A 27,383-nucleotide genomic window follows, 5' to 3' on the forward strand; every position below is an offset into this window, starting at 1 on the left:
AGCGAGAAAACACATTCATTATGTTTATTTAATCTTGCATGGATGTGGACCAGCGTTTATCATCCATCCTTAACTGCCGCTTGAACTCTGCGACTTGCTCGGCCATTTCAGAGGGGAGGTTAATAGTGTCGGTCTGGAGTCAAATGCAGGCCAGACTAGGAAAGGACGGCAGATGTGCTTCCGTTCGACAGGGTGGCGAACCCTCAGCACTGACCCCCCCGCCACCAACAGGGCGGTGTACCCTCAGCACTGCCACCGCCCCCCCACCAACAGAGCGACGTACTTTCAGCACTGACCCCCCCCCCCCCCCCCACACCAACAGGGCGGTGTACCCTCAGCACTGACCCCCCCCTCACCAACAGGGTGGCGAACCCTCAGCACGGACCCCCCCTCACCAACAGGGCGGTGTACCCTCAGCACTGACCACCCCCCCCTCACCAACAGGGCGGCGTACCCTCAGCACTGACCCCCCCCTCACCAACAGGGCGGCGAACCCTCAGCACGGACCCCCCCTCACCAACAGAGCGGCGTACCCTCAGCACTGACCCCCCCCTCACCAACAGGGCGGCGTACCCTCAGCACTGACCCCCCCCCCACCAACAGGGCGGTGTACTCTCAGCACTGCCCCCCCCCCCACCAACAGGGCGGTGTACCCTCAGCACTGCCCCCCCCTCACCAACAGGGCGGCGTACCCTCAGCACTGCCCCCCCCCTCACCAACAGGGCAGCGTACCCTCAGCACTGCCCCCCCCCTCACCAACAGGGCGGCGTACCCTCAGCACTGCCCCACCCCCCCCCCCCACCAACAGGGCGACGTACCCTCAGCACTGACCCCCCTGCCCCCCAACAGGGTGGCGAATCCTCAGCACTGACCCCCCCCCTCACCAACAGGGCGACGTACCCTCAGCACTGACCCACCCCTCCACCAACAGAGCGACGTACCCTCAGCACTGACCCGCCCCCCCACCAACAGGGCAGCGTGCCCTCCGCACTGACCCCCCCCCCACCAACAGGGCGGCGAACCCTCCGCAACTGACCCCCCCCCCACCAACAGGGTGGCGTACACTCAGCACTGCCCCACCCACCCCCCACCACCAACAGGGCGACGTACCCTCAGCACTGACCCCCCCCCCCCCTCACCAACAGGGTGGCGAACGCTCAGCGCTGACCCCCCCCCACCAACAGGGCGACATACCCTCAGCACTGACCCCCCCCCCCACCAACAGGGTGCGTACCCTCAGCACTGACCGCCCCCATCCCCCAAACAGGGCGACGTACCCTCAGCACTGACCCCCCCCCCCCACCAACAGGGCGGTGTACACTCAGCACTGACCCCCCCCCACCAACAGGGCGGCGTACCCTCAGCACTGACCCCCCCCCCAACAACAGGGTGGCGTACACTCAGCACTGACCCCCCCCACCAACAGGGAGGCCTACCGTCAGCACTGACCCAGCCCCCCCCACCAACAGGGCGGCGTACCCTCCGCACTGACCCCCTGCCACCCCAACAGGGCGGCGAACCCTCAGCACTGACACCCCCCCCCCCCCACCCCACCAACAGGGTGGCGAACCCTCAGCACTGACCCCCCCCACCAACAGGGCGACGTACCCTCAGCACTGACCCCCCCCGCCCCCCCACCAACAGGGCGACGTACCCTCAGCACTGACCCCCCTGCCACCCCAACAGGGCGGCGTACCCTCAGCACTGACCCCCCCCCCCCCCCCCACCAACAGGGCAACGTACACTCAGCACTGACCCCCCCCACCAACAGGGCGGCGTACCCTCAGCACTGCCCCCCGCCCCCCCCACCAACACAGCGGCGTACCATCAGCACTGACCCCCCCCACCAACAGGGAGGCCTACCGTCAGCACTGACCCAGCCCCCCCCACCAACAGGGCGGCGTACCCTCCGCACTGACCCCCTGCCACCCCAACAGGGCGGCGAACCCTCAGCACTGACACCCCCCCCCCCCCACCCCACCAACAGGGTGGCGAACCCTCAGCACTGACCCCCCCCACCAACAGGGCGACGTACCCTCAGCACTGACCCCCCCCCGCCCCCCACCAACAGGGCGACGTACCCTCAGCACTGACCCCCTGCCACCCCAACAGGGCGGCGTACCCTCAGCACTGACCCCCCCCCCCCCCCCACCAACAGGGCAACGTACACTCAGCACTGACCCCCCCCACCAACAGGGCGGCGTACCCTGAGCACTGCCCCACCCCCAACCACCAACAGGGCGGCGTACCCTCAGCACTGACCCCTCCACCCCCAAAGAGGGTGACGTACCCTCAGAACTGACACCCCACCACCAACAGGGTGGCGTACCCTCAGCACTGCCCCCGCCCCCCCCACCAACACAGCGGTGTACCATCAGCACTGACCACCCCCCCCACCAACAGGGCGGCGAACCCTCAGCACTGACCCCCCCCTCCACCAACAGGGTGGCGTACCCTCAGCACTGACCCCCCCCGCCCACCAACAGGGCGACGTACCCTCAGCACTGACCCCCCCCCCACCAACAGGGCGGCGTACCCTCCGCACTGACCGCCCCCATCCCCCAAACAGGGCGACGTACCCTCAGCACTGACCCCCCCCACCAACAGGGCGGCATACCCTCAGCACTGACCCCCCCCCACCAACAGGGTGGCGTACCCTCAGCACTGACCCCCCCCCACCAACAGGGCGGTGTACCCTCAGCACTGACCCCCCCCACCAACAGGGTGGCGTACCCTCAGCACTGACACCCCCCCCCAACAACAGGGCGACGTACCCTTCGCACTGACCCCCCGCCACTCCAACAGGGCGGCGTACCCTCAGCACTGCCCCCCCCCAACAACAGGGCGACGTACCCTTCGCACTGACCCCCCGCCACTCCAACAGGGCGGCGTACCCTCAGCACTGACCCCCCCACCACCAACAGAGCGACGTACCCTCAGCACTGACACCCCCCCCCCACCAACAGGGCAGCGTACCCTCAGCACTGACCCCCCCACCAACAGAGCAACGTACCCTCAGCACTGACCCCCCCTGCCAACCCAACAGGGCGGCGTACCCTCAGCACTGACCCCCGTGCCAACCCAACAGGGCGGCGAACCCTCAGCACTGACTCCCCACCAACAGGGCGACGTACCCTCAGCACTGACCCCCTGCCACCCCAACAGGTCGGCGAACCCTCAGCACTGACCCCCCACCAACAGGGTGGCGTACCCTCGGCACTGCCCTCCCCCCCCCCCCAACCACCAACAGGGCGGCGTACCCTCAGCACTGACTCCCCCCCCCCCCACCAACAGGGCAGCGTACACTCAGCACTGACCCCCCCCCCCCCCCCCCCCCCACCATCAGGGCGACGTACCCTCAGCACTGACCCCCCCCCCCAACCAACAGGGCGGCGTACCCTCAGCACTGACCCCCCCCACCAACAGGGTGGCGCACCCTCAGCACTGACCCCCCCCCCCACCAACGGGGCGGTGTACCGTCAGCACTGACCCCCCCCCCCCAACAGGGCAGCGTACACTCAGCACTGACGCCCTCCCCCCCCCAACCAACAGGGCGGTGTACCCTCGGCACTGACCCCCCCCCACCAACAGGGTGGCGTACCCTCAGCACTTGACCCCCCCCACCACACAGTGCGGTGTACCCTCAGCACTGACCCCCCCCACCAACAGGGTGGCGTACCCTCAGCACTGATCCCCCCCCCCAACAACAGGGCGACGTACCCTCAGCACTGACCCCCCCGCCACTCCAACAGGGAGGCCTACCCTCAGCATTGACCCCGCCCCCCCCACCAAGAGGGCGGCGTACCCTCCGCACTGACCCCCTGCCACCCCAACAGGGCGGCGAACCCTCAGCACTGACACCCCCCCCACCCCACCAACAGGGTGGCGAACCCTCAGCACTGACCCCCCCCCACCAACAGGGCGACGTACCCTCAGCACTGACCCCCCCCCCCCACCAACAGGGCGACGTACCCTCAGCACTGACCCCCTGCCACCCCAACAGGGCGGCGTACCCTCAGCACTGACCCCCCCCCCCCCCCCACCAACAGGGCAACGTACACTCAGCACTGACCCCCCCCCCCACCAACAGGGCGGCGTACCCTCAGCACTGCCCCCCCCCACCCCCAACCACCAACAGGGCGGCGTACCCTCAGCACTGACCCCCCCACCCCCCAAACAGGGTGACGTACCCTCAGAACTGACCCCCCACCACCAACAGGGCGGCGTACCCTCAGCCCTGACTCACCCCCACCAACAGGGCAGCGTACACTCAGCACTGACCCCCCCCACCAACAGGGCGGCGTACCCTCAGCACTGACCCCCCCAGCCCCCAAACAGGGCGACGTACCCGCAGCACTGACCCCCCGTCCAATCAACAGGGGGGCACTGACCCCCCCCCCATCAACAGGGTGGCGTACCCTCAGCACTGACGCCCCCCCCCCTACCAACAGGGCGGCATACCCTCAGCACTGCCCCCCCCCCCACCAACAGGGCGGCGTACCCTCAGCAATGACCCCCCCCTTCCCCTCACCAACAGGGCGACGTACCCTCAGCACTGACCCCCCCCCCCTCCCCCCCCCCACCAACAGGGCGACGTACCCTCAGCACTGACCCCCCCCCACCAACAGGGCGACGTACCCTCAGCACTGACCCCTCCCCCCACCAACAGGGCGGCTTACCCTCAGCACTGACCCCCCCCCACCAACAGGGCGACGTACCCTCAGCACTGACGCCCCCCTCACCCCCCACCAACAGAGCGGCGTACCCTCAGCACTGACCCCCCCCCCCCACCCCCCAAACAGGGTGACGTACCCTCAGAACTGACCCCCCACCACCAACAGGGCGGCGTACCCTCAGCCCTGACCCACCCCCACCAACAGGGCAGCGTACACTCAGCACTGACCCCCACCCACCAACAGGGCGGCGTACCCTCAGGACAGACCCCCCCCCAAAACAGCGTGGCGTACCCTCAGCACTGACCCCCCCACCCCCCAAACAGGGCGACGTACCCTCAGCACTGACCCCCCCCCCAATCAACAGGGCGACGTACCCTCAGCACTGACCCCCCCCCACCAACAGGGCGCCGTACCCTCAGCACTGACGCCCCCACCCTCCAAACAGGGCGACGTACCCTCAGCACTGACCCCCCCCCCAATCAACAGGGCGACGTACCCTCAGCACTGACCCCCCCCCTACCAACAGGGCGCCGTACCCTCAGCACTGACCCCCAGCCCCCCCACCCACCAACAGAGCGACGTACCCTCAGCACTGACCCCCCCCCCCCCACCAACAGGGCAGCGTACCCTCAGCACTGACCCCCCCCCCCACCAACAACGTGGCGTACTCTCAGCACTGACCCCCCCCCTACCAACAGGGCGGCGTACCCTCAGCACTGACCCCCCCACCACCAACAGGGCGACGTACCCTCAGCACTGACCCCCCCCCACCAACAGGGCGGCTTACCCTCAGCACTGACCCCCCCCCCCACCAACAGGGAGACGTACCCTCAGGACTGACCCCCCCCCTCACCCCCCACCAACAGAGCGACGTACCCTCAGCACTGACCCCCCCCCCCCCACCAACAGGGTGGCGTACCCTCAGCCAACCCCCCCCCCGCCAACACATGACGTACCCTCAGCACTGACCCTCCCCCCCCCACCAACAGGGCGGCGTACCCTCAGCCAACCCCCCCCCCCCCACCAACAGGGCGGCGTACCCTCAACACTGACCCCCCCACCAACAGGGCGGTGTACCCTCAGCCAACCCCCCCCCCCACCAACAGGGCGGCGTACCCTCAACACTGACCCTCCCACCAACAGGGCGGCGTGCCCTCAGCCCTGACCCCCCTGCCCCCCAACAGGGCGGCGAAACTCAGCACTGACCCCCCCACCAACAGGGCGACGTACCCTCAGCACTGACCCCCCCCCCACCAACAGAGCGACGTACCCTCAGCACTGACCCCCCCCCACCAACAGGGCGGCGTACCCTCAGCACTGACCCCCCCCCCCCCACCAAGAGGGCGGCGTACCCTCAGCACTGACCCCCACCCCCACCAACAGGGCGGCGTAACCTCAGCACTGACCCCCCCCTCACCCCCCACCAACAGAGCGACGTACCCTCAGCACTGACCCCACCCCCCCACCAACAGGGCAGCATACCCTCAGCACTGTCCCCCCCCTCACCCCCCACCAACAGAGCAACGTACCCTCAGCACTGACCCCCCGCCCCCCACCAACAGGGCGGCGAACCCTCAGCACTGACCCCCCCACCAACAGAGCAACGTACCCTCAGCACTGACCCCCCTGCCAACCCAACAGGGCGGCGAACCCTCAGCACTGACCCCCCCCACCAACAGAGCAACGTACCCTCAGCACTGACCCCCCTGCCAACCCAACAGGGCGGCGAACCCTCAGCACTGACCCCTCACCAACAGGGCGGCGTACCCACAGCACTGACACCCCCCCCCCCACCAAGAGGGCGGCGTACCCTCAGCACTGACCCCCCACCCCCACCAACAGGGCGACGTACCCTCAGCACTGACCCCCCTGCCAACCCAACAGGGCGACGTACCCTCAGCACTGACCCCCCTGCCACTCCAACAGGGCGGCGAACCCTCAGCACTGACCCCCCCACCAACAGAGCAACGTACCCTCAGCACTGACCCCCCTGCCAACCCAACAGGGCGGCGAACCATCAGCACTGACCCCCCACCAACAGGGCGGCGTACCCTCAGCACTGACCCCCCCCCCACCAAGAGGGCGGCGTACCCTCAGCACTGACCCCCACCCCCACCAACAGGGCGACGTACCCTCAGCACTGACCCCCCTGCCAACCCAACAGGGCGACGTACCCTCAGCACTGACCCCCCACCAACAGGGCGACGTACCCTCAGCACTGACCCCCTGCCACCCCAACAGGTCGGCGAACCCTCAGCACTGACCCCCCACCAACAGGGTGGCGTACCCTCAGCACTGCCCCCCCCCCCCAACCACCAACAGGGCGGCGTACCCTCAGCACTGACTCCCCCCCCCCCCCCCCACCAACAGGGCGACGTACCCTCAGCACTGACCCCCTGCCACCCCAACAGGGCGGCGTACCCTCAGCACTGACCCCCTGCCACCCCAACAGGGCGGCGTACCCTCAGCACTGCCCCCCCCCACCCCCAACAACCAACAGGGCGGCGTACCCTCAGCACTGACCCCACCACCCCCCAAACAGGGTGACGTACCCTCAGAACTGACCCCCCACCACCAACAGGGCGGCGTACCCTCAGCACTGACCCACCCCCACCAACAGGGCAGCGTACACTCAGCACTGACCCCCCCCCACCAACAGGGCGGCGTACCCTCAGGACAGACCCCCCCTCAGCACTGACCCCCCCACCCCCCAAACAGGGCGACGTACCCTCAGCACTGACCCCCCCCCCCACCAACAGGGCGCCGTACCCTCAGCACTGACCCCCACCCCCCCCCACCCACCAACAGAGCGACGTACCCTCAGCACTGACCCCCCCCCCCCCCCCCCCCCACCAACAGGGCAGCGTACCCTCAGCACTGACCCCCCCCCCCCCACACAGGGTGGCGTACTCTCAGCACTGACGCCCCCCCCCCTACCAACAGGGCGGCGTACTCTCAGCACTGACGCCCCCCCCCCCTTCCAACAGGGCGGCGTACCCTCAGCACTGACCCTCCCCCCCCAGCAGGGCGGCGTACCCTCAGCAATGACCCCCCCCCCTCACCAACAGGGCGACGTACCCTCAGGACTGACCCCCCCCCCCCCCCCCCCCCCCCATCAACAGGGCGACGTACCCTCAGCACTGACCCCACCCCCCACCAACAGGGCGACGTACCCTCAGCACTGACCCCTCCCCCCACCAACAGGGCGGCTTACCCTCAGCACTGACCCCCCACCACCAACAGGGCGACGTACCCTCAGCACTGACCCCCCCCTCACCCCCCACCAACAGGGCGACGTACCCTCAGCACTGACCCCCCCCCCCACCAACAGGGCGACGTACCCTCAGCACTGACCCCTCCCCCCACCAACAGGGCGGCTTACCCTCAGCACTGACCCCCCCCCCACCAACAGGGCGACGTACCCTCAGCACTGACCCCCCCTCACCCCCCCACCAACAGAGCGGCGTACCCTCAGCACTGACCCCCCACCCCCCAAACAGGGTGACGTACCCTCAGAACTTACCCCCCACCACCAACAGGGCAGCGTACCCTCAGCCCTGACCCACCCCCACCAACAGGGCAGCGTACACTCAGCACTGACCCCCACCCACCAACAGGGCGGCGTACCCTCAGGACAGACCCCCCCCCAAAACAGGGCGGCGTACCCTCAGCACTGACCCCCCCACCCCCCAAACAGGGCGACCTACCCTCAGCACTGACCGCCCCCCCAATCAACAGGGCGACGTACCCTCAGCACTGACCCCCCCCCACCAACAGGGCGCCGTACCCTCAGCACTGACCCCCACCCCCCCCACCCACCAACAGAGCGATGTACCCTCAGCACTGACCCCCCCCCCCCCAACCAACAGGGCAGCGTACCCTCAGCACTGACCCCCCCCCCCCCCACCAACAGGGCGACGTACCCTCAGCACTGACCCCCCCCCCCCCCACCAACAGGGCGGCGTCCCCTCAGCCAACCCCCCCCCCCGCCAACACATGACGTACCCTCAGCCAACCCCCCCCCCCCCACCAACAGGGCGGCGTGCCCTCAGCCCTGACCCCCCTGCCCCCCAACAGGGCGGCGAAACCTCAGCACTGACCCCCCCACCAACAGGGCGACGTACCCTCAGCACTGACCCCCCCCCCACCAACAGAGCGACGTACCCTCAGCACTGATCCCGCCCCCTCCACCAACAGGGCGGCGTACCCTCAGCACTGACCCCCCCCCCCCACCAACAGGGCGGCGTACCCTCAGCACTGACCCCCCCCCCCCCCCCACCAAGAGGGCGGCGTACCCTCAGCACTGACCCCCACCCCCACCAACAGGGCGGCGTACCCTCAGCACTGACCCCCCACCACCAGCAGGGCGACGTACCCTCAGCACTGACCCCCCCCCTCACCTCACCCCCCCACCAACAGAGCGACGTACCCTCAGCACTGACCCCCCCCCCCCCACCAACAGGGCGGCGTACCCTCAGCACTGACCCCCCCACCAACAGGGCGGCGTACCCTCAGCACTGACCCCCCTGCCAACCCAACAGGGCGGCGAACCCTCAGCACTGACCCCCCCACCAACGGGGCGACGTACCCTCAGCACCGACCCCCTGCCACCCCAACAGGTCGGCGAACCCTCAGCACTGACCCCCCACCAACAGGGTGGCGTACCCTCAGCACTGCCCCCCCCCCCCAACCACCAACAGGGCGGCGTACCCTCAGCACTGACTCCCCCCCCCCCCACCAACAGGGCAGCGTACACTCAGCACTGACGCCCCCCCCCCCCCAACCAACAGGGCGGCGTACCCTCAGCACTGCCCCCCCCACCCCCCCAACCGGGCGGCGTACCCTCAGCACAGACCACCCCCCCCCCCCCAACAGGGCGGTGTACCCTCAGCACTGACCCCCCCACCCCCCAAACAGGGCGACGTACCCTCAGCACTGACCCCCCCCCACCAACAGGGCAGCGTACACTCAGCACTGACCCCCCCCCACCAACAGGGCGGCGTACCCTCAGCACTGCCCCCCCCACCACCAACAGGGCGGCGTACCCTCAGCACAGACCCCCCCCCCCCCCCAAACAGGGCGGCGTACCCTCAGCACTGACCCCCCCACCCCCCCAACCAGGGCGACGTACCCGCACTGACCCCCCCACCCCGCCAACAGGACGACGTACTCTCAGCACTGACCACCCCCCCCCCATATCGAACCAAGTGATTAGGACCAAGTCCAATCACTTGTAACCAGGTACGAGGTCCGCCCCGAGAGGCGGGAAGCCCCTGGGGACTATAAGAATAGGGGCCAAGTTCAAATCGCCCCTTCTCTTCCTGCTCGCAACCTTCGAGACCCGTCTACAAGAAAACTGTAAGTCTTACTCCAGCGATCGCTATCAGATTGGCGCTCCTGACTATCGACTTGTACCAGCTTTTGAATCCCGCAGGCCAGAACCAATTCGAAAGACCATTCGTTTCCCTGGCCTGGTGGGCCATTTCCAAAGTTAAGTATTGGCCTTCTGTGGTAGGTAGTAGTCTAGAAGTAGGATTATTGTACAAGTATTAATTGCTGTATATAATAAATGAGCGTTGATTTAACTCTTACTAAGCGGTGTGTTGCATTATTAATCATTACTTGGACTTGAACCACGTAGCGGTATCAGAAAGATACCTGGCGACTCAAGAGCAAAGGTGACAGAATAAGAATAAAGTAAACTAAGGCTAAAACGAGCAGCATTTTGGTGACCCAGATGGGACCCGATCTAGAAGTGGAAAACCACTCCGGGAGAACCCAAGAAATTTTGAATTAGAATCCAATTGGAAACAGAAAACCATAAGTGTTCAAGCAGTTCTGATTAATAGTCATAATTCGGAAGTGTGTGTATGCATGCGTAACTAACAGGGCTATAAGGTAAAACTGATGGATTTTTGTTGCGTCAAAACTGTCGGAAGTCTGTATTTTCGGAAATTAGCGCAAGCCGTGCCCGCATCTACGACACCGCCTTAGCCCCCTGTTCCAAATTTAAACTAAGCAAGCGGATAGGAAAGATGGCCATGCAGGCAATGCAGCTCCTCATGAACCCTCAGGAATTTGCGGTCGCAGCGACCAGCAGCAGTAGAGTGGGACAGTGTCCCATTTGGGAAGAGGAAATCCGGAAATATCTCAAGGGCAAAAGATGGCCCATGTCGAATGATTTCTGCGATAATAACGAATCAGGTCCGGGAAGTATAGGGCATACTTGGTGGGAGAACATGAGTGAGATACATAAAAAGAGCTTCGCGAAAGCTCGTAAGCCGATGGCAATCGTGTCCTGTTTGGCACAATTGCGAGGCACAGAGGAGGTTGTCAAGACGCTCCGCAAAGAATTAGAGGGCATACATCAGATGAGTAAAGTCGATGTATGCGAGGTTGAGAAAAATAATTTGGAGTTAAGGAGGAAATTAGCAGCAAAGGATGAAGAGGTGGCTGACGCCAAACGGGGTCACCAGTCTTGTCTGGCGCATTTAAGTAGTTTCCACACTGGCGCATTTAAGTAGTTTCCAGTCACAATACGAAAAGGCCTACCAGGACACGCAGCGTGCAGTCCTGGTAAGGAAAGAAACAGAAAGGCAGGTGGAGACGCTACAGAAACAATGTAGTGATCTCAAGGCAGCCTTGAGAGCGCTCCACGCTGCAACCACGGAACAAAGACAGAGCACAATAGATCATGCAAAGTGCCGGAAGCAGATTGCAGACCTGCAATCACTGCTTTCTGTCCAGAAAGGATTTCAGGAAACCTTTGGGGAAAAATTAGACCAGGAAGACGGCCCTGATTGGGAAGAGTTACAAGAAACAGCGCAGAGATATGTTCAGGGAACATGTGCGCAGGGAAAGCCCCAAAGGAGAAAAGCACCCCAACCCCCCACACAGCAGGTAGTTCAGGCTCCAATGAACCCTGTAACCACTCACCGCACAGCCACATCGGACGAGGCGGAATTTCTATATTCCACCCCCCTCACAGTGACCCAATTACGGGACACGTGTGCAAAGATCACACCGTTCTTCCCCGCCGCAGACCCCCACCATTTCTTTGCCACCGTCAAACATCAGGCGAACATGTACGGCCTGGATGAGAGAGAGCATGTGAAGCTCATGGTTCTAAGTTTAGATCCATCGGTAGAAGCAGCCCTTCCCGACCCACAGAATATAGGAGAAGGCACCCTTGCAGAAATGCATACCGCGATCCTGGATGCGATCGGGTATAACCGGGGTGACCCCGTAGATGGCCTAAATAAGTGTAGGCAGAAGAGGTCTGAACGCCCCACAGCGTTCGCAGGACGCTTGTGGATTTACTTCGCAGCTGTTTTTGGAGACGTAGACCGTGCCCATTTGTCCCCAGACAATATGGCGAAATGGACCCGCACCCTTATCTCCCATGCCACAGAGGCAGGACAGAATGCCTGTAATAGTTATGATCCCTCAGAGGAGGCCCATAACGAGAAGTGGGTAGTTAAAAGATTGTCCTGCGTTTGGGAGCAATCTGTTCAGAGCAAACCCACAGCTAAAAACACCGAAGAGAAGCAAGCCGCCGCAGACATGCAGGCAGTAAAAGCCACACCTCACAACCCCGCATGGGTAAATGAGGGAAAGAACAGCCCCCCACCCAAGTCCCAAAAATGTTACAACTGCGGACAGTTGGGACATTTCGCGAAAGAGTGCAATGGCCCCAAAAAGCCACAGAGAGCCCAACAGACAGGCACTCTCAGTAAGAAAAAGGCAGAGCCCATCCATAGCGTTAGTGCCCGTTCGGATCAGACAGACTTGACCAGAACGGACTGACGGTGTACGGGCTCCCCCAGTTGGGTCTGCGACACCCTTTGGGATAGGTCAGGACGATCCGCAGTCACAGCGAAAATTCGGGGACAGCCTATCGAATTTCTTTGGGACACAGGAGGGTCCCGCACCACCATAAATTCCTCCACCCTTTTTCAAAAGGACACGTGGCCCACTACAGCCACTATCACCCTCAGCGGCTTTACAGGCCACTCACAGCAGGGACACATCACAGCCCCTGTACCCATTCAAATTGGTAACATAACCACAAAACACCCCGTAGTTTTAGTAGACCTGCCCCACACAGCAGAACACATTCTGGGAATCGACTTTATGAATTCCCACCACCTATCCTTCGATCCAGTCAACCAGTGTGTCTGGAAGATGGCGAAATCCGCTAGAGACCCCGCAACGCTCAACATAGGGGACTACATGAACAAAATTAGCGCAGTAGGCGAATTTTGATTCAACCCGACCACGCTTAGCACGGACAAGCAGGTTAGGGCAGTCCTGCAAAAGAACAGGGCAGCATTCGCGACCCACAAGCACGACTGTGGACGGATGACTGGCTCCGTACAAGTAACTAGACCCCAAAAACCGTACGGATTCTCCCTAGAAGCAGAGGGAGAAATCCTAAAAGTTATAGAGAGCTTATTAGAGCAGGGTGTACTAAGATCAGTAGCCTCTACTAATAATGCCCCGATTTGGCCAGTAAGGAAGCCCGACGGATCATGGCGCCTGACCATTGATTATCGGGAACTCAATAAAGTCACCCCCGCAGCAGCCCCCACCGTAGCAACAAGTCCCGAGACCATGCTCAAACAGGGACTCAACTCCCGCTATTTCACGGTTTTGGACATCAGTAATGGATTCTGGTCCATTCCATTGACAAAGGCGTGCCAGTACAAATTTGCCTTCACCTTTAAAGAACAGCAGTACACGTGGACATGCCTGCCACAAGGATTCCACAACTCCCCCTCCATTTTCCACTGACAGCTGGCAAATGGACTAGCGAAATTTTCACGCCCCGAATGTCTGGTACAGTATGTAGACGACCTACTACTGCAGACAGACACAAAGGAAGAGCACATTGAGCTTCTGTCCGAACTCCTGGAATTGTTACATTCCATTGGTTGTAAAGTCAAGCCCAAAAAGGCCCAGATTTTGGAAGAAAAAGTGGTATATTTGGGAACAATTATCACGCATGGTAAACGCGAGATCGAGCATAAAAGAATTGACTCAATCGCTAAATTGCCCCTTCCCCAGAACGTTTCAGCCCTCCGGTCGTTTTTAGGCCTGGTTGGCTACTGCCGAAACCACATTGACGGTTTCGCCAGCAAGACAGCACCCCTCTCAGACCTCCTAAAGAAAGGAGCCCCCTGGGGATGGCTTCCGCAGCAAACGGATGCTGTGGAATCGTTAAAACAGGCGCTCATAGCCGCTCCCGCACTACAAGTTCCAGACCCGCTTTCCCCTTACGCAATAGAGGTAGCGACCACAGACTGCACCCTTTCAGCCGTGCTCCTGCAGGAAAGGCACGACCAGCTAAGGCCCGTAGCTTACGCCTTCCGACTTTTAGACGCTGTGGAGCAGGGATTATCAGCCTGTGAGAGGCATCTGCTCGCAGTTTTCTGGGCAGTCCAGTACTTTTCATACATTACCGGACTGAACCCCATCACCATTCTGACCGAACACACCCCCACCCAACTTTTACTGGACGGACGACTCAAGGACGGTACCGCCAGCCAAATACGCGCAGCTAGATGGACCCTTCTCTTGCAGGGACGGGACATCACAGTAAAATGCACAAAGACACACACATACTTCGCGGACAATTTGCAGTACCCCGGAACCCCCTATGAATGTGAGATCATCTCTCCACAGCATAACACAGGCCCCTTTATAGCAAAAACACCCCCCAGAAAGATAGGAAATTCTACTCAGAGCCCCCCGCACACGGACACGTGTGAACCCATTAAGATTTATGTGGATGGATCTTCCAGTCTTAGATGGGAAGCGCAGAACAGGTTGCGGGATTCATGTGAGGACGCGCAGGGACGCGCCATTGAGGAAATAGCATTGAAACTACCCGGACACTTAGGCGCGCAGGCAGCAGAGCTTGCAGCCATTGCATACATTGTAGATCACCCAGATTCCTTCCCCAGCCCAGCAGACATATACTCGGACAGCCTCTATGTCTGTAAGAGCCTCACAGAATTTCTGCCCCTGTGGGAAGCAAGAGGATTTGTTTCCGCAGATGGGAAACCCCTCCCCTCAGCCCCATTACTCCGCCATATTTTAGATAAAGCCCAGAACAGGACTTTTGGGATCATAAAAGTCCGCAGCCACCATCGTTCCTCCCCCCTGGAAATGTAAAAGCCGATGCACTCGCTAAGGCAGGTTCCAGGCATGGGTATTTTTGGAAGCCCCCCGAAAGCGCGCCTGTGAGTGCAGTTCAGGTCACACAGACTAGAATAGAGGATCTAGTAGAGGCCCAGAAGCAGGACAGCAATCTCTCGGAGATTGTGAAAGGAAGGTTTCCAGCCTCCTACGAGGTTCAGAAATACACTGACCACACATGACGGTGTGGTGTTAAAGGACACCCTGTATGTAGTTCCTGAGCAGGACAGGAACCAATTGATTTGTTTGTTCCATGATGGTCATGGACACCAGGGAATCGATCCCACTACAGCCCATCTCAAACAGCTTTGTTGGTGGCCAAATCTCAAGGAAGATGTAAGCCATAACATTGAGAATTGCCTCATCTGTGCGCAGAACAACCCCGCCAGATATGCCAAAAAGGCCCAACTCAGCCACACCCGCCCCGTTAATGGCCCCTGGACTAACCTCCAGATTGATTTTATAGGTCCATTGCGCCCTTGCAGGAATGGCTATAAATATGTACTGGTGATCATAGACACCTTTACAAAATGGGTGGAAGCATTTCCAACCCGCACCAACACCGCGAAAACCACAGCCAAGATCCTAACCCACCACATCTTTACAAGATGGGGACTCCCCCGCAAGAATCGGACCAAGGTTCTCACTTTACGGGACGTGTCATGCAGAACGTCCCAACGATATTTGGCATCACCCAAAAATTCCACATTGCGTACCACCCACAGTCGAGTGGTATCGTGGAGCGCATGAATCGGACCCTAAAAACCACCCTCAGAAAAATGGTCCAGCAGAACACCACCACTTGGGACTCAGTCCTCCCTTTTGCGCTGATGTTTTTGCGTAACACTGTTTCCACCTCCACAGGTTACACCCCACACACCCTCATGACCGGACGCCCCATGAAAGGGATAGAATACTTGTTAGGTTTAGACCTGACCAGCCCCGAAGTAACGGCCCTCACCCACAAGAAAGCCGTGGAGCAATTAGTTGCTAATGTAAAAACGGCTCAGTTAGCAGCCGCAGTAAAATTGGGCACCAAAAAGAAACAGAGCAAGGCTTGTTTCGATAAGGCAGTGCATGTAACGGAGTACGATATCGGACAGCAAGTGATGTTGTCTGTATATAACCCCAGCACATTCCTGTCTCCAAATACTCGGGTCCGTATTCCATTGCGGATAAAGTAAACCCATCCGTTTACAAAATAAAGTACCCGAATGGTAAGACTGCGTGGGTTCATATAAACCAGTTGAAGGTTTATGGAGCACAGTCGAACCACACACACCACGTCATGCTTGACGCAGCAGACCACACCCCGCCCACAGCCAACGTAGCCCGACCAACCCCCACCACGTCCAGCCCAGCCACGGATTCAACCTCTACTCCACCCCCAAAATATACACTCCGCCCCGCAACACCCACAGACTGCAGCAGCAGAGACAGCGACTGTGACTCGGACGATAGCCACAGCACGCCTCCCTACTATCCCCATGCAACCGGACCCACACCCAGCGACTCCGACTACGATCCAAGTGATCCCTTCCTGATCATTTTCCAAATAAATCCCACCACCGACCACCGAACCACACGGACGACCCCAACTTTGTCCCCACACAACTCGACACAACTTATTGGCACCGCGACAATTCCTACAGACTCGTCCGCAACGACTAGAACAACCCCAAATCACACCAAGCAGCCCTTTTAGCCCTAATCCACTCCAGAGTTTGGCACCCGGGAGAAGGTGACGACCTCGAGTCTGACTCCCAAACCGTCAACCCCTTTGCGACCCTGTTCGCAACAGAGAACTGAGGTGTCCACATGATGTTTAAAGGAAATGCTTGGGAGAAGTGTTGTCCTTCCTGATGGAACCTGCAGGATGTTTCATGTTGTTCGTACGTTTGTTTCGTGTTGTTCGTCCAACAGGAGAATTTGTTTTCCAGCCGCTTGTTCAGCGGTACCAACTTATCTACAGATACCTGGTCAAGAGACCACACGCTTGTTTAGTGGTACCAACTTATCTACAGATACCTGGTCAACAGACCACACGCTTGTTCAGCGGAACTAGCTTTTCAGCTGATACTTGTTCGGGTATCAGACGCCCGATCGTAACTGCTCTTCTGGTTCAAGGGATAGAACCACTATGGCAGCCCCACCACGATGACTACATTTTTGCCCATTCTTGTCGGTTGCTCAGGCAGTGGAGAAACGGCGTGAGACCCGCCCTGCCTGGGGACCCCCCAGCTGGTCAAACACGCTCGGGTAGGGGAGATACGGCATTGGTAGCCGTCCTACCCGGGGACTCCATCCAAATCTCACCCGTCGTGGCCCATACGCACCTCATTTGACATTTTTCATTTCAAAAAGTTTTTATTTGTTTAGGCGACCTTTAGGTTGCTGCCATCTGCTATTTACATCCTGGAACATTTGGATGGTAAATCAGCACTGGCCCCTCACTGGGAAGTGTGCCGTGTCCTAAAATTTGTTTTGAAAAAAAAAAAAATGAGGGAGTGACCAATTATAAGGGAATAATTGGCCCCAAAGGACAGACACACTAGCATACCGGATATTAAACAGAGGTAGTTACAGATACTATGCTTGTTTTACAGAACTCCAGAAGCTCCAGGACCGGAGAAAACAGAGAACACAAAGAAAGAAAAGGAAAGAGGACAGCCATGAGGACTTCCTTCATCGTGCTCAACATTTGTTTATTGGACATTTGGTTGCGCGAGAACGCGAACCCCATTACTCCAAACCTTCCTGCCGTTAATGCTTCACTGCCCCGCAGTACACAAAGCCCAGTCACCAGCGACAATGCATCTTCCTGGTGTGCCAGGTTCATAACCTGGTACTCCCTGTCCTACGTGATCGAAGCACTGTTAGCGTTGGCGATACTCTGCTGTGTAGTGCAGACTATGCGCCTACGTAAGTGGAGAAGGAGAGCGTACCGCGCTCGAACCCCGGTATATCGGATCAGATCCCCTATATTCAGTTACGACCAGACCCCCGACCCCCGTGATCTATAATAAAAACAATAAAGTGCATTCACTTGCGTTATTGCTGTAAATAAAAAGATGTACAAAACCTTTCATGAAAAAAAAAACCTTGTATGATCCTGAGCTTGACTGCCAAGCCAGGAAAGATTATATGGAATGATGTGAGTTTGTTGTATGTTTTAGGAAGATAGGATAATGCAATGTTTAGCGAGTATAGTGTAATAAGGATGAATAAGAGGTTCCAAGTTTGTTATTTTGTAATGCATGTCCCTGTTTGACATAGCGCCCTTAGAATTGTTAGGTAAAAATGTTTTGTGCATAGCTAGGGTCAGAGCAGAGGCCATGTAGGAGGTGTCTCCCCCCCCGGTCAGGGAATGGTAAGGAACAAAGTGATGTGATCCTTCACACTTCGCGTTAGGATCACAAGGAGGGAATGCAGCCACGTAAAATGGCTGCTTCCCAATTAGAATGGTCAAACCCCGATTTAAAATGGCGAACGAAAGAGGCTGATGGGAAAATCAGCCAACAGGACTCAAACGGACAGCTGCAGGTAAAACAGTGTATTCGCCTCTGGGGAAGTCAGTCCAGACCGATACCTGCAGCCATCAACATCACAACAACCCAGCCATCTGCATGTTAATCAGCCATCCCCGGGAACAATTGCTACAAATTAGTAACACAAAGCCGACCCAGACCTTTCGGCACCAGCAGGGGCTGACACAAAGGAAGGTAAACGACCACCCCCCAAATCAAGGAATCGCCCCATTATTGGAGCATATCAAACCAAGTGATTGGGATCAAGTCCAATCACTTGGAACCAGGTACGAGGTCCGCCCCGAGAGGCGGGAAGCCCCTGGGGACTATAAGAATAGGGGCTAGGTTCAAATCGACCCTTCTCTTCCTGCTCGCAACCTTCGAGACCCGTCTACAAGAAAGCTGTAATTCTTACTCCAGCGATCGCTACCATAGGCGCTCCTGACTATCGACTTGTACCAGCTTTTGAATCCCGCAGGCCAGAACCAATTCGAAAGACCATTCGTTTCCCTGACCTGGTGGGCATTTCCAAAGTTAAGTATTGGCCTTTAGTGGTAGGTAGTAGTTTAGAAGTAGGATTATTGTACAAGTATTAATTGCTGTATATAATAAATGATCGTTGATTTAACTCTTACTAAGCGGTGTGTTGCATTATTAATCCTTACTTGGATTTGAACCACGTGGCGGTATCAGAAAGATACCTGGCGACTCATGAGCAAAGGTGACAGAGTAAGAATAAAGTAAACTAAGGCTAAAACAAGCTCCCTCAGTACTGGCCCTCCGAGAGTGCAGCACTCCCTCAGTCCTGGCCCTCCGACAGTGCAGCACTCCCTCAGTACTGACCCTCTGGCGGTGCAGCGCTCCCTCAGTACTGGCCCTCCGAGAGTGCAGCACCCCCTCAGTACTGACCCTCTGACAATGCAGCACTCCCTCAGTACTGACCCTGCGACAGTGCAGTGCTCCCTCAGTATAGATCTTCTGACAGTGCAGCACTCCCTCAGTACTGACCCTCTGACAGTGCAGCACTCCCTCAGTACTGACCCTCTGACAGTGCAGCACTCCCTCAGTACTGACCCACCTTCAGAAGGTGTTGGTGAGTTACCTTCTTGAACCGCTGCAGTCCATGTCGTGTAGGTACACCCGGAGTGCTGTTAGGGAGGGAGTTCCAGGATTTTCAGCCAGCGACAGTGAAGAAATGACTGATATATTTCCAAGTCAGGATGGTGAGCGACTTGGAGGGGAACCTCCAGGTGGTGAGGTTCCCAGGTACCTGCCGCCCTTGTCCTTCTAGATGGCAGTGGTCATGAGTTTGGAAGGTGCTGCCCATTGCGAAATCCAGCAGTGCATCTTGTAGCTGATACACATAGCTGCCCACTGTGTGGTGGAGGGAGTGAATGTTTGTGGAAGGGGGAGCAATCAAGTGGTGCTGCTTTGTCCTGGGTGGTTCTGAGGGACTAACACTTCTTTTATTGGCCTGAATAAACAGTAATTGAGGGATAAACAGCTGGGAACAGTGACCATGCCAATGCAATGTGGGTAATAATGTGAGATGGGTTGTCCAGATTACTGGTAGCGCCCACTCACCTGTTTGCCAAGTAAGATCAGGTCAGCCTCCTCTTTCTTTGCCAGAGCTGCTAGTATCTTAGAGACCTGCAGAGGCCCCAACGTCTCATAATCCTTCCCAGTCACCTCCACGTGTATTCCCCTGTCTGCCCCCATTGCCAAGGCCGTACGGATAGTTTCCTGTGGGAGACGAGAGGGCAGCAGTCAGTCCATCATCTGTTTTAACTTCATACAATGACATTCATCCAAGGCAGGCAGCACAGCAATCAAGTCATTCGCCCTGCATCTTAACTGTGAGCGTCACGGTAGCATAGTGGTTAGCACTGTTGCTTCACAGCACCAGGGTCCCAGGTCCAATTCCCAGCTTGGGTCACTGTCTGTGCGGAGTTCTCCCCGTGTCTGCCTGGGTTTCCTCCGCGTGCTCTGGTTTCCTCCCACAAGTCCAGAAAGACGTGCTGTTAGGTAATTTGGACATTCTGAATTCTCCCTCGGTGTACCCGAATAGGCACCGGAATGTGACGACTAGAGGATTTTCACAATTTTAATGCAGTGTTAATGGAAGCCTACTTGTGACAATAAAGAGTAGTATTATTATAACTCCCACTCCGATCACTAGTACTTGCGGATGACGAAAACAGAGAGGTTTAGACAGGGAATTCGAGACCTCCCTCCCCTTCCAGCAACTGAATGCACAGCCACCAATGGTGCAGCAAAGGGAATTGGGGGGGGGGGGAATGTTCAAGAAGGAGCGCATAGATCATGAGGGGTTGCAGGGGTTGAAGGAAGTTACAGAGAAATTGAGTTTTATTGGGGGTTGGAGAAGGTTACAGAGATAGGGAGGGTTGTAGTGGCTGGAGGAGGTTACAGAGATAGTGAGGGTTGTAGTGGCTGGAGGAGGTTACAGAGATAGTGAGGGTTGTAGTGGCTGGAGGAGGTTACAGAAATAGGGAGCGTTGTAGGGGCTGGAGGCGGTTACAGAGATAGGGAGGGCTGTAGCGGCTGTAGGAGGTTACAGAGATAGGGAGAGTTGTAGGGGCTGGAGGAGGTTACAGAGATAGTGAGGGTTGTAGTGGCTGGAGGAGGTTACAGAAATTGGGAGCGTTGTAGGGGCTGGAGGCAGTTACAGAGATAGGGAGGGCTGTGGTGGCTGTAGGAGGTTACAGAGATAGGGAGAGTTGTAGGGGCGGGAGGAGGTTACAGAGATAGGGAGGGTTGTAGTGGCTGGAGGAGGTTACAGAGATAGGGAGGGTTGTAGTGGCTGGAGGAGGTTGCAAAGTTAGGGAGGGTTGCCAAGGCTGAAGGAGGTTTCAGAGATAGGGAAGCGGTGTAGGGGTTTTTCGATATTGGGGGGGGGGGGGGGGGGGGGGGTGTAGGGATGGCAGGAGTTTTCAGAGGGACGGAGTGTTGCAGGGGCAGGAGGAGGTCACAGAGATAGCGAGGGTTGTAGGAGCTGGAGGGAGGGTTGTAGGGGCGGGAGGAGGTTATTAAGATATGGAAGGGGTGCAGAGTGACAGCACAGGCATGTGTTAAACTGCTGTGTGGGGCTCAAGGCACTGTAGTGGGTGTTGGCCCTGTGACCCTTTGACACAGATAGCAGTGTGGCTGCTAAAATTCCATATTCTGTGATTGGAGCCTTCAATGTCGAGCCCCGACTCCACCAAGCCCCAGAGTTCGAGGCTCCGTCATTCTGTTGTTTCAGCCAAGAATGATTAACTCTGGTTAATCATCCCACACCGGTTTGATCTGGAGTGTCAGGGATATCACTGCCTATTCACCGTGAACTCAGTATTGACCCACTTTACAAACTAAACTCACACTTTGACCAGCATTCTGACAGAAAAATTAGTCGCAACAGTGGAGGACATGACATCTTCAATCATTAAACCTTAACAATCTGCAGTCACAGAGCAAGTTCAACAAAGGCAAATAGTCCCCAAGCGGCTTCACAGGAATGTAAACATGATTAAATCGGACCCCGAACATGCGAACATATTAGGGACGTGCCACCAATAGCTTGAACAAAGGGGTATTAAAGGAGGAGAGAGAGTGAGCGTGGGTGGGTGAGCGAAGTGGAGAGGTTTAGGAACAGGGAGGACGCAGAACCTGCTCCCGCCGGGAGTGGTGGCGATGCGGGACACGCTCCCGTGGCGGGAACACGCAGACCCGTTCCCGCGGGGAGCGGCGGGACCCATTCCCGTGACGAGAACGCGTGGACCTGCTCTGCAGGTAGTGGAAAGGTAAAGTTTGCCATAGTCCCAGGTGGCTATAGGCTGCTTTCCCTTGAGGGGGAGAGCTGACTGCTGGTGATTTAACCTGAGGATCACCACACCGCAGGCAAGGGGCAAGGTGATGGCTGGCCTTCATGGATAAGCTGGATAAACACAGGAGGGAGAGAGGAATAGAAGTATCTGGATTACCTGACACTGTTGGGGGCCACAGCTCACAACAATAACCTCCTTGGCGTGTTTCTTCTCCTTCAGACGCACAGCCTCCTCAACGGAAATCTCACAGAAAGGGTTCATGGAGTGTTTCACCCCATCTGTAACGACTCCAGTGTGATCGGGCTTCACCCGGACCTGCACACAGACAGAACATCAGCGAAAAATGTCAGAGCCAGAGACGCTGTACCCGAACCCCACAATTCAGTCTGACACCAGAACTGAGGGAGTGCCGCACTGTCAGAGGGTCAGTACTGAGGCAGTGCTGCACTATCAGAGGGTCAGTACTGAGGCAGTGCTGCACTGTCAGAGGGTCAGTACTGAGGGAGTGCAGCACTGTCAGAGGGTCAGTGCTGAGGGTGTGCTGCACTGTCAGAGAGTCAGTACTGAGGGAGTGCTGCACTGTCAGAGGGTCAGTACTGAGGGAGTGCTGCACTGTCAGAGGGTCAGTACTGAGGGAGAACTGAACTGTCAGAGAGTCAGTACTGAGGGAGAGCTGAACTGTCAGAGGGTCAGTACTGAGGGAGTGCTGCACTGTCAGAGGGTCAGTACTGAGGGAGAACTGAACTGTCAGAGAGTCAGTACTGAGGGAGAGCTGAACTGTCAGAGGGTCAGTACTGAGGGAGTGCTGCACTGTCAGATGGTCAGTACTGAGGGAACGCTGCCCTGTCAGATGGTCAGTACTGAGGGAACGCTGCCCTGTCAGAGGGGCAGTGCTGAGGGAGTGCTGCACTGTCAGAGGGGCAGTGCTGAGGGAGTGCTGTACTGTCAGAGGGGCAGTGCTGAGGGAGTGCTGCACTGTCAGAGGGGCAGTGCTGAGGGAGTGCTGTACTGTCAGAGGGGCAGTGCTGAGGGAGAGCTGCACTGTTAGAGGGGCAGTACTGAGGGAGTGCTGCACTGTCAGAGGGACAGTACTGAGGGAGTGCTGCACTGTCAGAGGGGCAGTGCTGAGGGAGAGCTGCACTGTCAGAGGGTCAGTACTGAGGGAGTGCTGCACTGTCAGATGGTCAGTACTGAGGGAGTGCTGCACTGTCAGAGGGTCAGTACTGAGGGAGTGCTGCATCGTCAGAGAGTCAGTACTGAGGGAGCGCTGCACTGTCAGAGGGTCAGTACTGAGGGAGTGCGGCACTGTCAGAGGGTCAGTACTGAGGGAGTGCTGCACTGTCAGAGGGTCAGTACTGAGGGAGTGCTGCACTGTCAGAGGGTCAGCACTGAGGGAGTGCTGCACTGTCAGAGGGGCAGTACTGAGGGAGTGCTGCTCTGTCAGAGGGGCAGTGCTGAGGGAGTGCTGCACTGTCAGAGGGGCAGTGCTGAGGGAATGCTGCACTGTCAGAGGGTCAGCACTGAGGGAGCGCTGCACTGTCAGATGGTCAATACTGAGGGAGTGCTGCACTGTCAGAGGGTCAGTACTGAGGGAGTGCTGCACTGTCAGAGGGGCAGTGCTGAGGGAGTGCTGCACTGTCAGAGGGGCAGTGCTGAGGGAGTGCTGCACTGTCAGAGGGTCAGTACTGAGGGAGTGCTGCACTGTCAGATGGTCAGTACTGAGGGAGCGCTGCACTGTCAGAGGGTCAATACTGAGGGAATGCTGCACTGTCAGAGGGTCAGTACTGAGGGAGTGCTGCACTGTCAGATGGTCAGTACTGAGGGAGCGCTGCACTGTCAGAGGGTCAATACTGAGGGAGTGCTGCACTGTCAGAGGGGCAGTGGTGAGGGAGTGCTGCACTGTCAGAGGGGCAGTGCTGAGGGAGTGCTGCACTGTCAGAGGGGCAGTGCTGAGGGAGTGCTGCAGTGTCAGAGGGGCAGTGCTGAGGGAGTGCTGCACTGTCAGAGGGGCAGTGCTGAGGGAGTGCTGCACTGTCAGAGGGGCAGTGCTGAGGGAGTGCTGCACTGTCAGAGGGGCAGTGCAGTGGGAGTGCTGCACTGTCAGAGGGTCAGTACTGAAGGAGTGCTGCACTGTCAGAGGGTTAGTACTGAGGGAGTGCTGCACTGTCAGAGGGTCAGTGCTGAGGGAGTGCTGCAGTGTCAGAGGGTTAGTACTGAGGGAGTGCTGCACTGTCAGAGGGGCAGTGCTGAGGGAGTGCTGCACTGTCAGAGGGGCAGTGCTGAGGGAGTGCTGCACTGTCAGAGGGTCAGTGCTGAGGGAGTGCTGCATTGTCAGAGGGTCAGTGCTGAGGGAGTGCTGCACTGTCAGAGTGTCAGTACTGAGGGAGTGCTGCACTGTCAGAGGGTCAGTACTGAGGGAGTGCTGCACTGTCAGAGGGTCAGTACTGAGGGAGTGCTGCACTGTCAGAGGGTCAGTACTGAGGGAGTGCTGCACTGTCAGAGGGTCAGTACTGAGGGAGTGCTGCACTGTCAGAGGGGCAGTGCTGAGGGAGTGCTGCAGTGTCAGAGGGGCAGTGCTGAGGGAGTGCTGCACTGTCAGAGGGGCAGTGCTGAGGGAGTGCTGCACTGTCAGAGGGGCAGTGCAGTGGGAGTGCTGCACTGTCAGAGGGTCAGTGCTGAGGGAGTGCTGCAGTGTCAGAGGGGCAGTGCTGAGGGAGTGCTGCAGTGTCAGAGGGGCAGTGCTGAGGGAGTGCTGCAGTGTCAGAGGGGCAGTGCTGAGGGAGTGCTGCAGTGTCAGAGGGGCAGTACTGAGGGAGTGCTGCACTGTCAGAGGGGCAGTACTGAGGGAGTGCTGCACTGTCAGCGAGTCAGTACTGAGGGAGTGCTGCACTGTCAGAGGGGCAGTACTGAGGGAGTGATGCATTGTTGGAGAGTCCGTTCTGAGATTCGTTTGGATCAGGTCACTGGACTGGGGGGAGCCCCAAAGGGTCAAATGGGGTTAGAAAGCCCCTGGGTGGGGGGGTGTCACAAGACCCTTTCTTCCCCCGGGATGGGAGCCTCTCACCTTCACCGCATAGTCGATCACCCGCTTGACCGCCACCAACAGCCGCATCGCCATCTTCCTTTCCCCCCCAGCTTCTGGCTGGATATCGCTCGGCGGAGCCTATTGACTGGCGCGCACTTCCGCCCCCTTCTGCCTGACCGATTCCACATCCGCCCCGCAGATTCACCGCCACTTGATCATTGGCTAGCCCTTCCCTCAAACCGTCCGATCGGAGCCCCGGGCTTGTGGACATTCGTTCCTAACTCATTTCACTGCGTGCTCAGCCAACTCCTTCCAGCACTTCAGGAAATTGAAGGTCATTGAATGAATCAATCAGTATATCAATCTGTCTATCAATAAATACATAAATCAATTCATAAATTGAATACCCAGGATAAACACAGCAGTTCTGGCAGCATCTGTGGAGAGAGACACGGACAGTTATTGGCCTGGATTCTTTCCCCTCACAGCCACCTGTTTCTTGGAGACACGCCATCCGCTGTGAGCAGGATTCTCTGATTCGTTCACCCCGTGTCTGCGTGGGTTTCCTCCGGGTGCTCTGGTTTGCTCCCACAGTCCAAAGATGTGCGGGTTAGGTGGACTGGCCATGCTAAATTGTCCCTTAATGTCCAGCAGTGTGCAGGTTGGGGCACGGGATTCCGGGGTTAGGTAGGGCTGGATACTTGTAAATGGGCAGAGTGTTCGTTTGAAGGGTCGGTGCAGATGTGATGGGCCGAATGGCCTCCTTCTGCTCTCTAGGGATTCTTTGAAGGTGTTACCGGCGATCTCCAACCTGGACTTGCATCAGTTGATCATGGAGGGAGATTTTAATTGTGTATTGGGTCTGAGGGTGGACAGGTCAAGTCCCAAGTCTTTTGTAACATCGGGATGGCGAACAAGCTCGCAGTGTTCATGGAGCAGATGGGGGAGGTAGATCCGTGGAGGTTTATTCACCCGAGGTTGAGGGAGATCTCCTCCTTTTCCCCATGCACCTGGTCTACTCCCAAATATTCTTTTTTGTGGTGTGGAAATCGTAGCTCCCGGGGGTGGTGGAGGCTGGGTACTCGGCGGTCATAATATCGGACCATGCATCGCACTATGCGTTTTTGAGGCCGGAGACTGACCGAGCCCAGTAGCCCCCCACCTCCCGTGGAGGTTAGACTCAGTGCTCCTTGCAGACAAGGTGTTTTGTAGAAGAAACTACGTAGGTTTTAATCTGAATGGGGAGGTTTTGGGGAGGTTGAAGGTGGTGATCAGAGGGGAGGTAATCTCATACCGGGCCCACAGGGGCAAGGTTGGAAGGGTTGAAAGTGTGGTGATATGCCTATGGGCTTTATCATACTTGGAAGGTCTGCGACCTCCAACCAGCAGGTGGTGGTACAGACACACTGTGCGGTCTCTACACCAAGGTCATGTGAGCTGTGACTCCGATATAATTGCGAGGGTAATAAGACGTACATGTGAATGGTCAGTGCTAGGTGCAAGATCCCGAGGAGTAATTAGCAGACTCCATGATAACGTTTTCTGTATCAGGTTGCTGTCTTATCACACAAGACTCAATAAAAACTTCTGTTTTGGACAAGTCACAGTGTTTGGTGAGTTCCTTCGTGAAGTACAAAGGACCAAACACAACAGTTGGTTGACTGATTTCTGGGGTGAACTGGCAGTACACCACGGCCTCGATAACGGAGCTGTTAGTGGAGAGGAAGAGTAACAAATGAAAGTTGAGCTTGTATCGACGAGGAAGGCAGTGAACCAGCTTCGCCGCTCGCGAGGGGCATTTTCTGAACATGGTGATAAGGTGAACCATCTGCTAGCTCACCAGCCAAGGTGGCAGGCGGCCGCATGGGAGATAGCCCAGGTTAAGGACGAGGGGAGGGCTGGTTACTTCTCCGGATAAGATTAATAGAGCTTTTGAGGCTTTCTCCCGGGGGCTGTATAAATCTGAGCCTCCGGAGGAGGGCTCGGGGATGGAGCAGTTTTTGGAAGGGCTGGACTTCCTAGTGGTGGAGAGGGCAAAGGGGCAGGGGTTGGAGGCGCCGTTGGCATTGGTGGAGGTTATGGAATGTATTAGTTCCATGCAGTTGGGGAAGGCACCGGGACCGGATGGTTT

General features: G+C 58.2%; 1 protein-coding gene across 1 annotated transcript in view; it reads right to left on the minus strand.

The window, feature by feature from the left end:
* etfb (electron transfer flavoprotein subunit beta) overlaps nucleotides 1-25,443 on the minus strand; it is a 36,959-nt gene extending 11,516 nt beyond the window's left edge. Inside the window, exons 1-3 of the mRNA XM_072468930.1 lie at nucleotides 25,292-25,443; nucleotides 22,384-22,542; nucleotides 19,988-20,146 (exon numbers count right to left, since the gene is read on the minus strand). Coding sequence (XP_072325031.1) covers nucleotides 19,988-20,146; nucleotides 22,384-22,542; nucleotides 25,292-25,345 — 372 coding nt within the window. The 5' untranslated portion in view covers nucleotides 25,346-25,443. The remainder of the gene's footprint in view (nucleotides 1-19,987; nucleotides 20,147-22,383; nucleotides 22,543-25,291) is intronic.
* Between the last annotated feature and the right edge of the window lie 1,940 nt (nucleotides 25,444-27,383).

The sequence above is a fragment of the Scyliorhinus torazame genome, chromosome 12 (genome assembly GCF_047496885.1).
Source record: "Scyliorhinus torazame isolate Kashiwa2021f chromosome 12, sScyTor2.1, whole genome shotgun sequence".
NCBI classification, from domain to species: domain Eukaryota; kingdom Metazoa; phylum Chordata; class Chondrichthyes; order Carcharhiniformes; family Scyliorhinidae; genus Scyliorhinus; species Scyliorhinus torazame.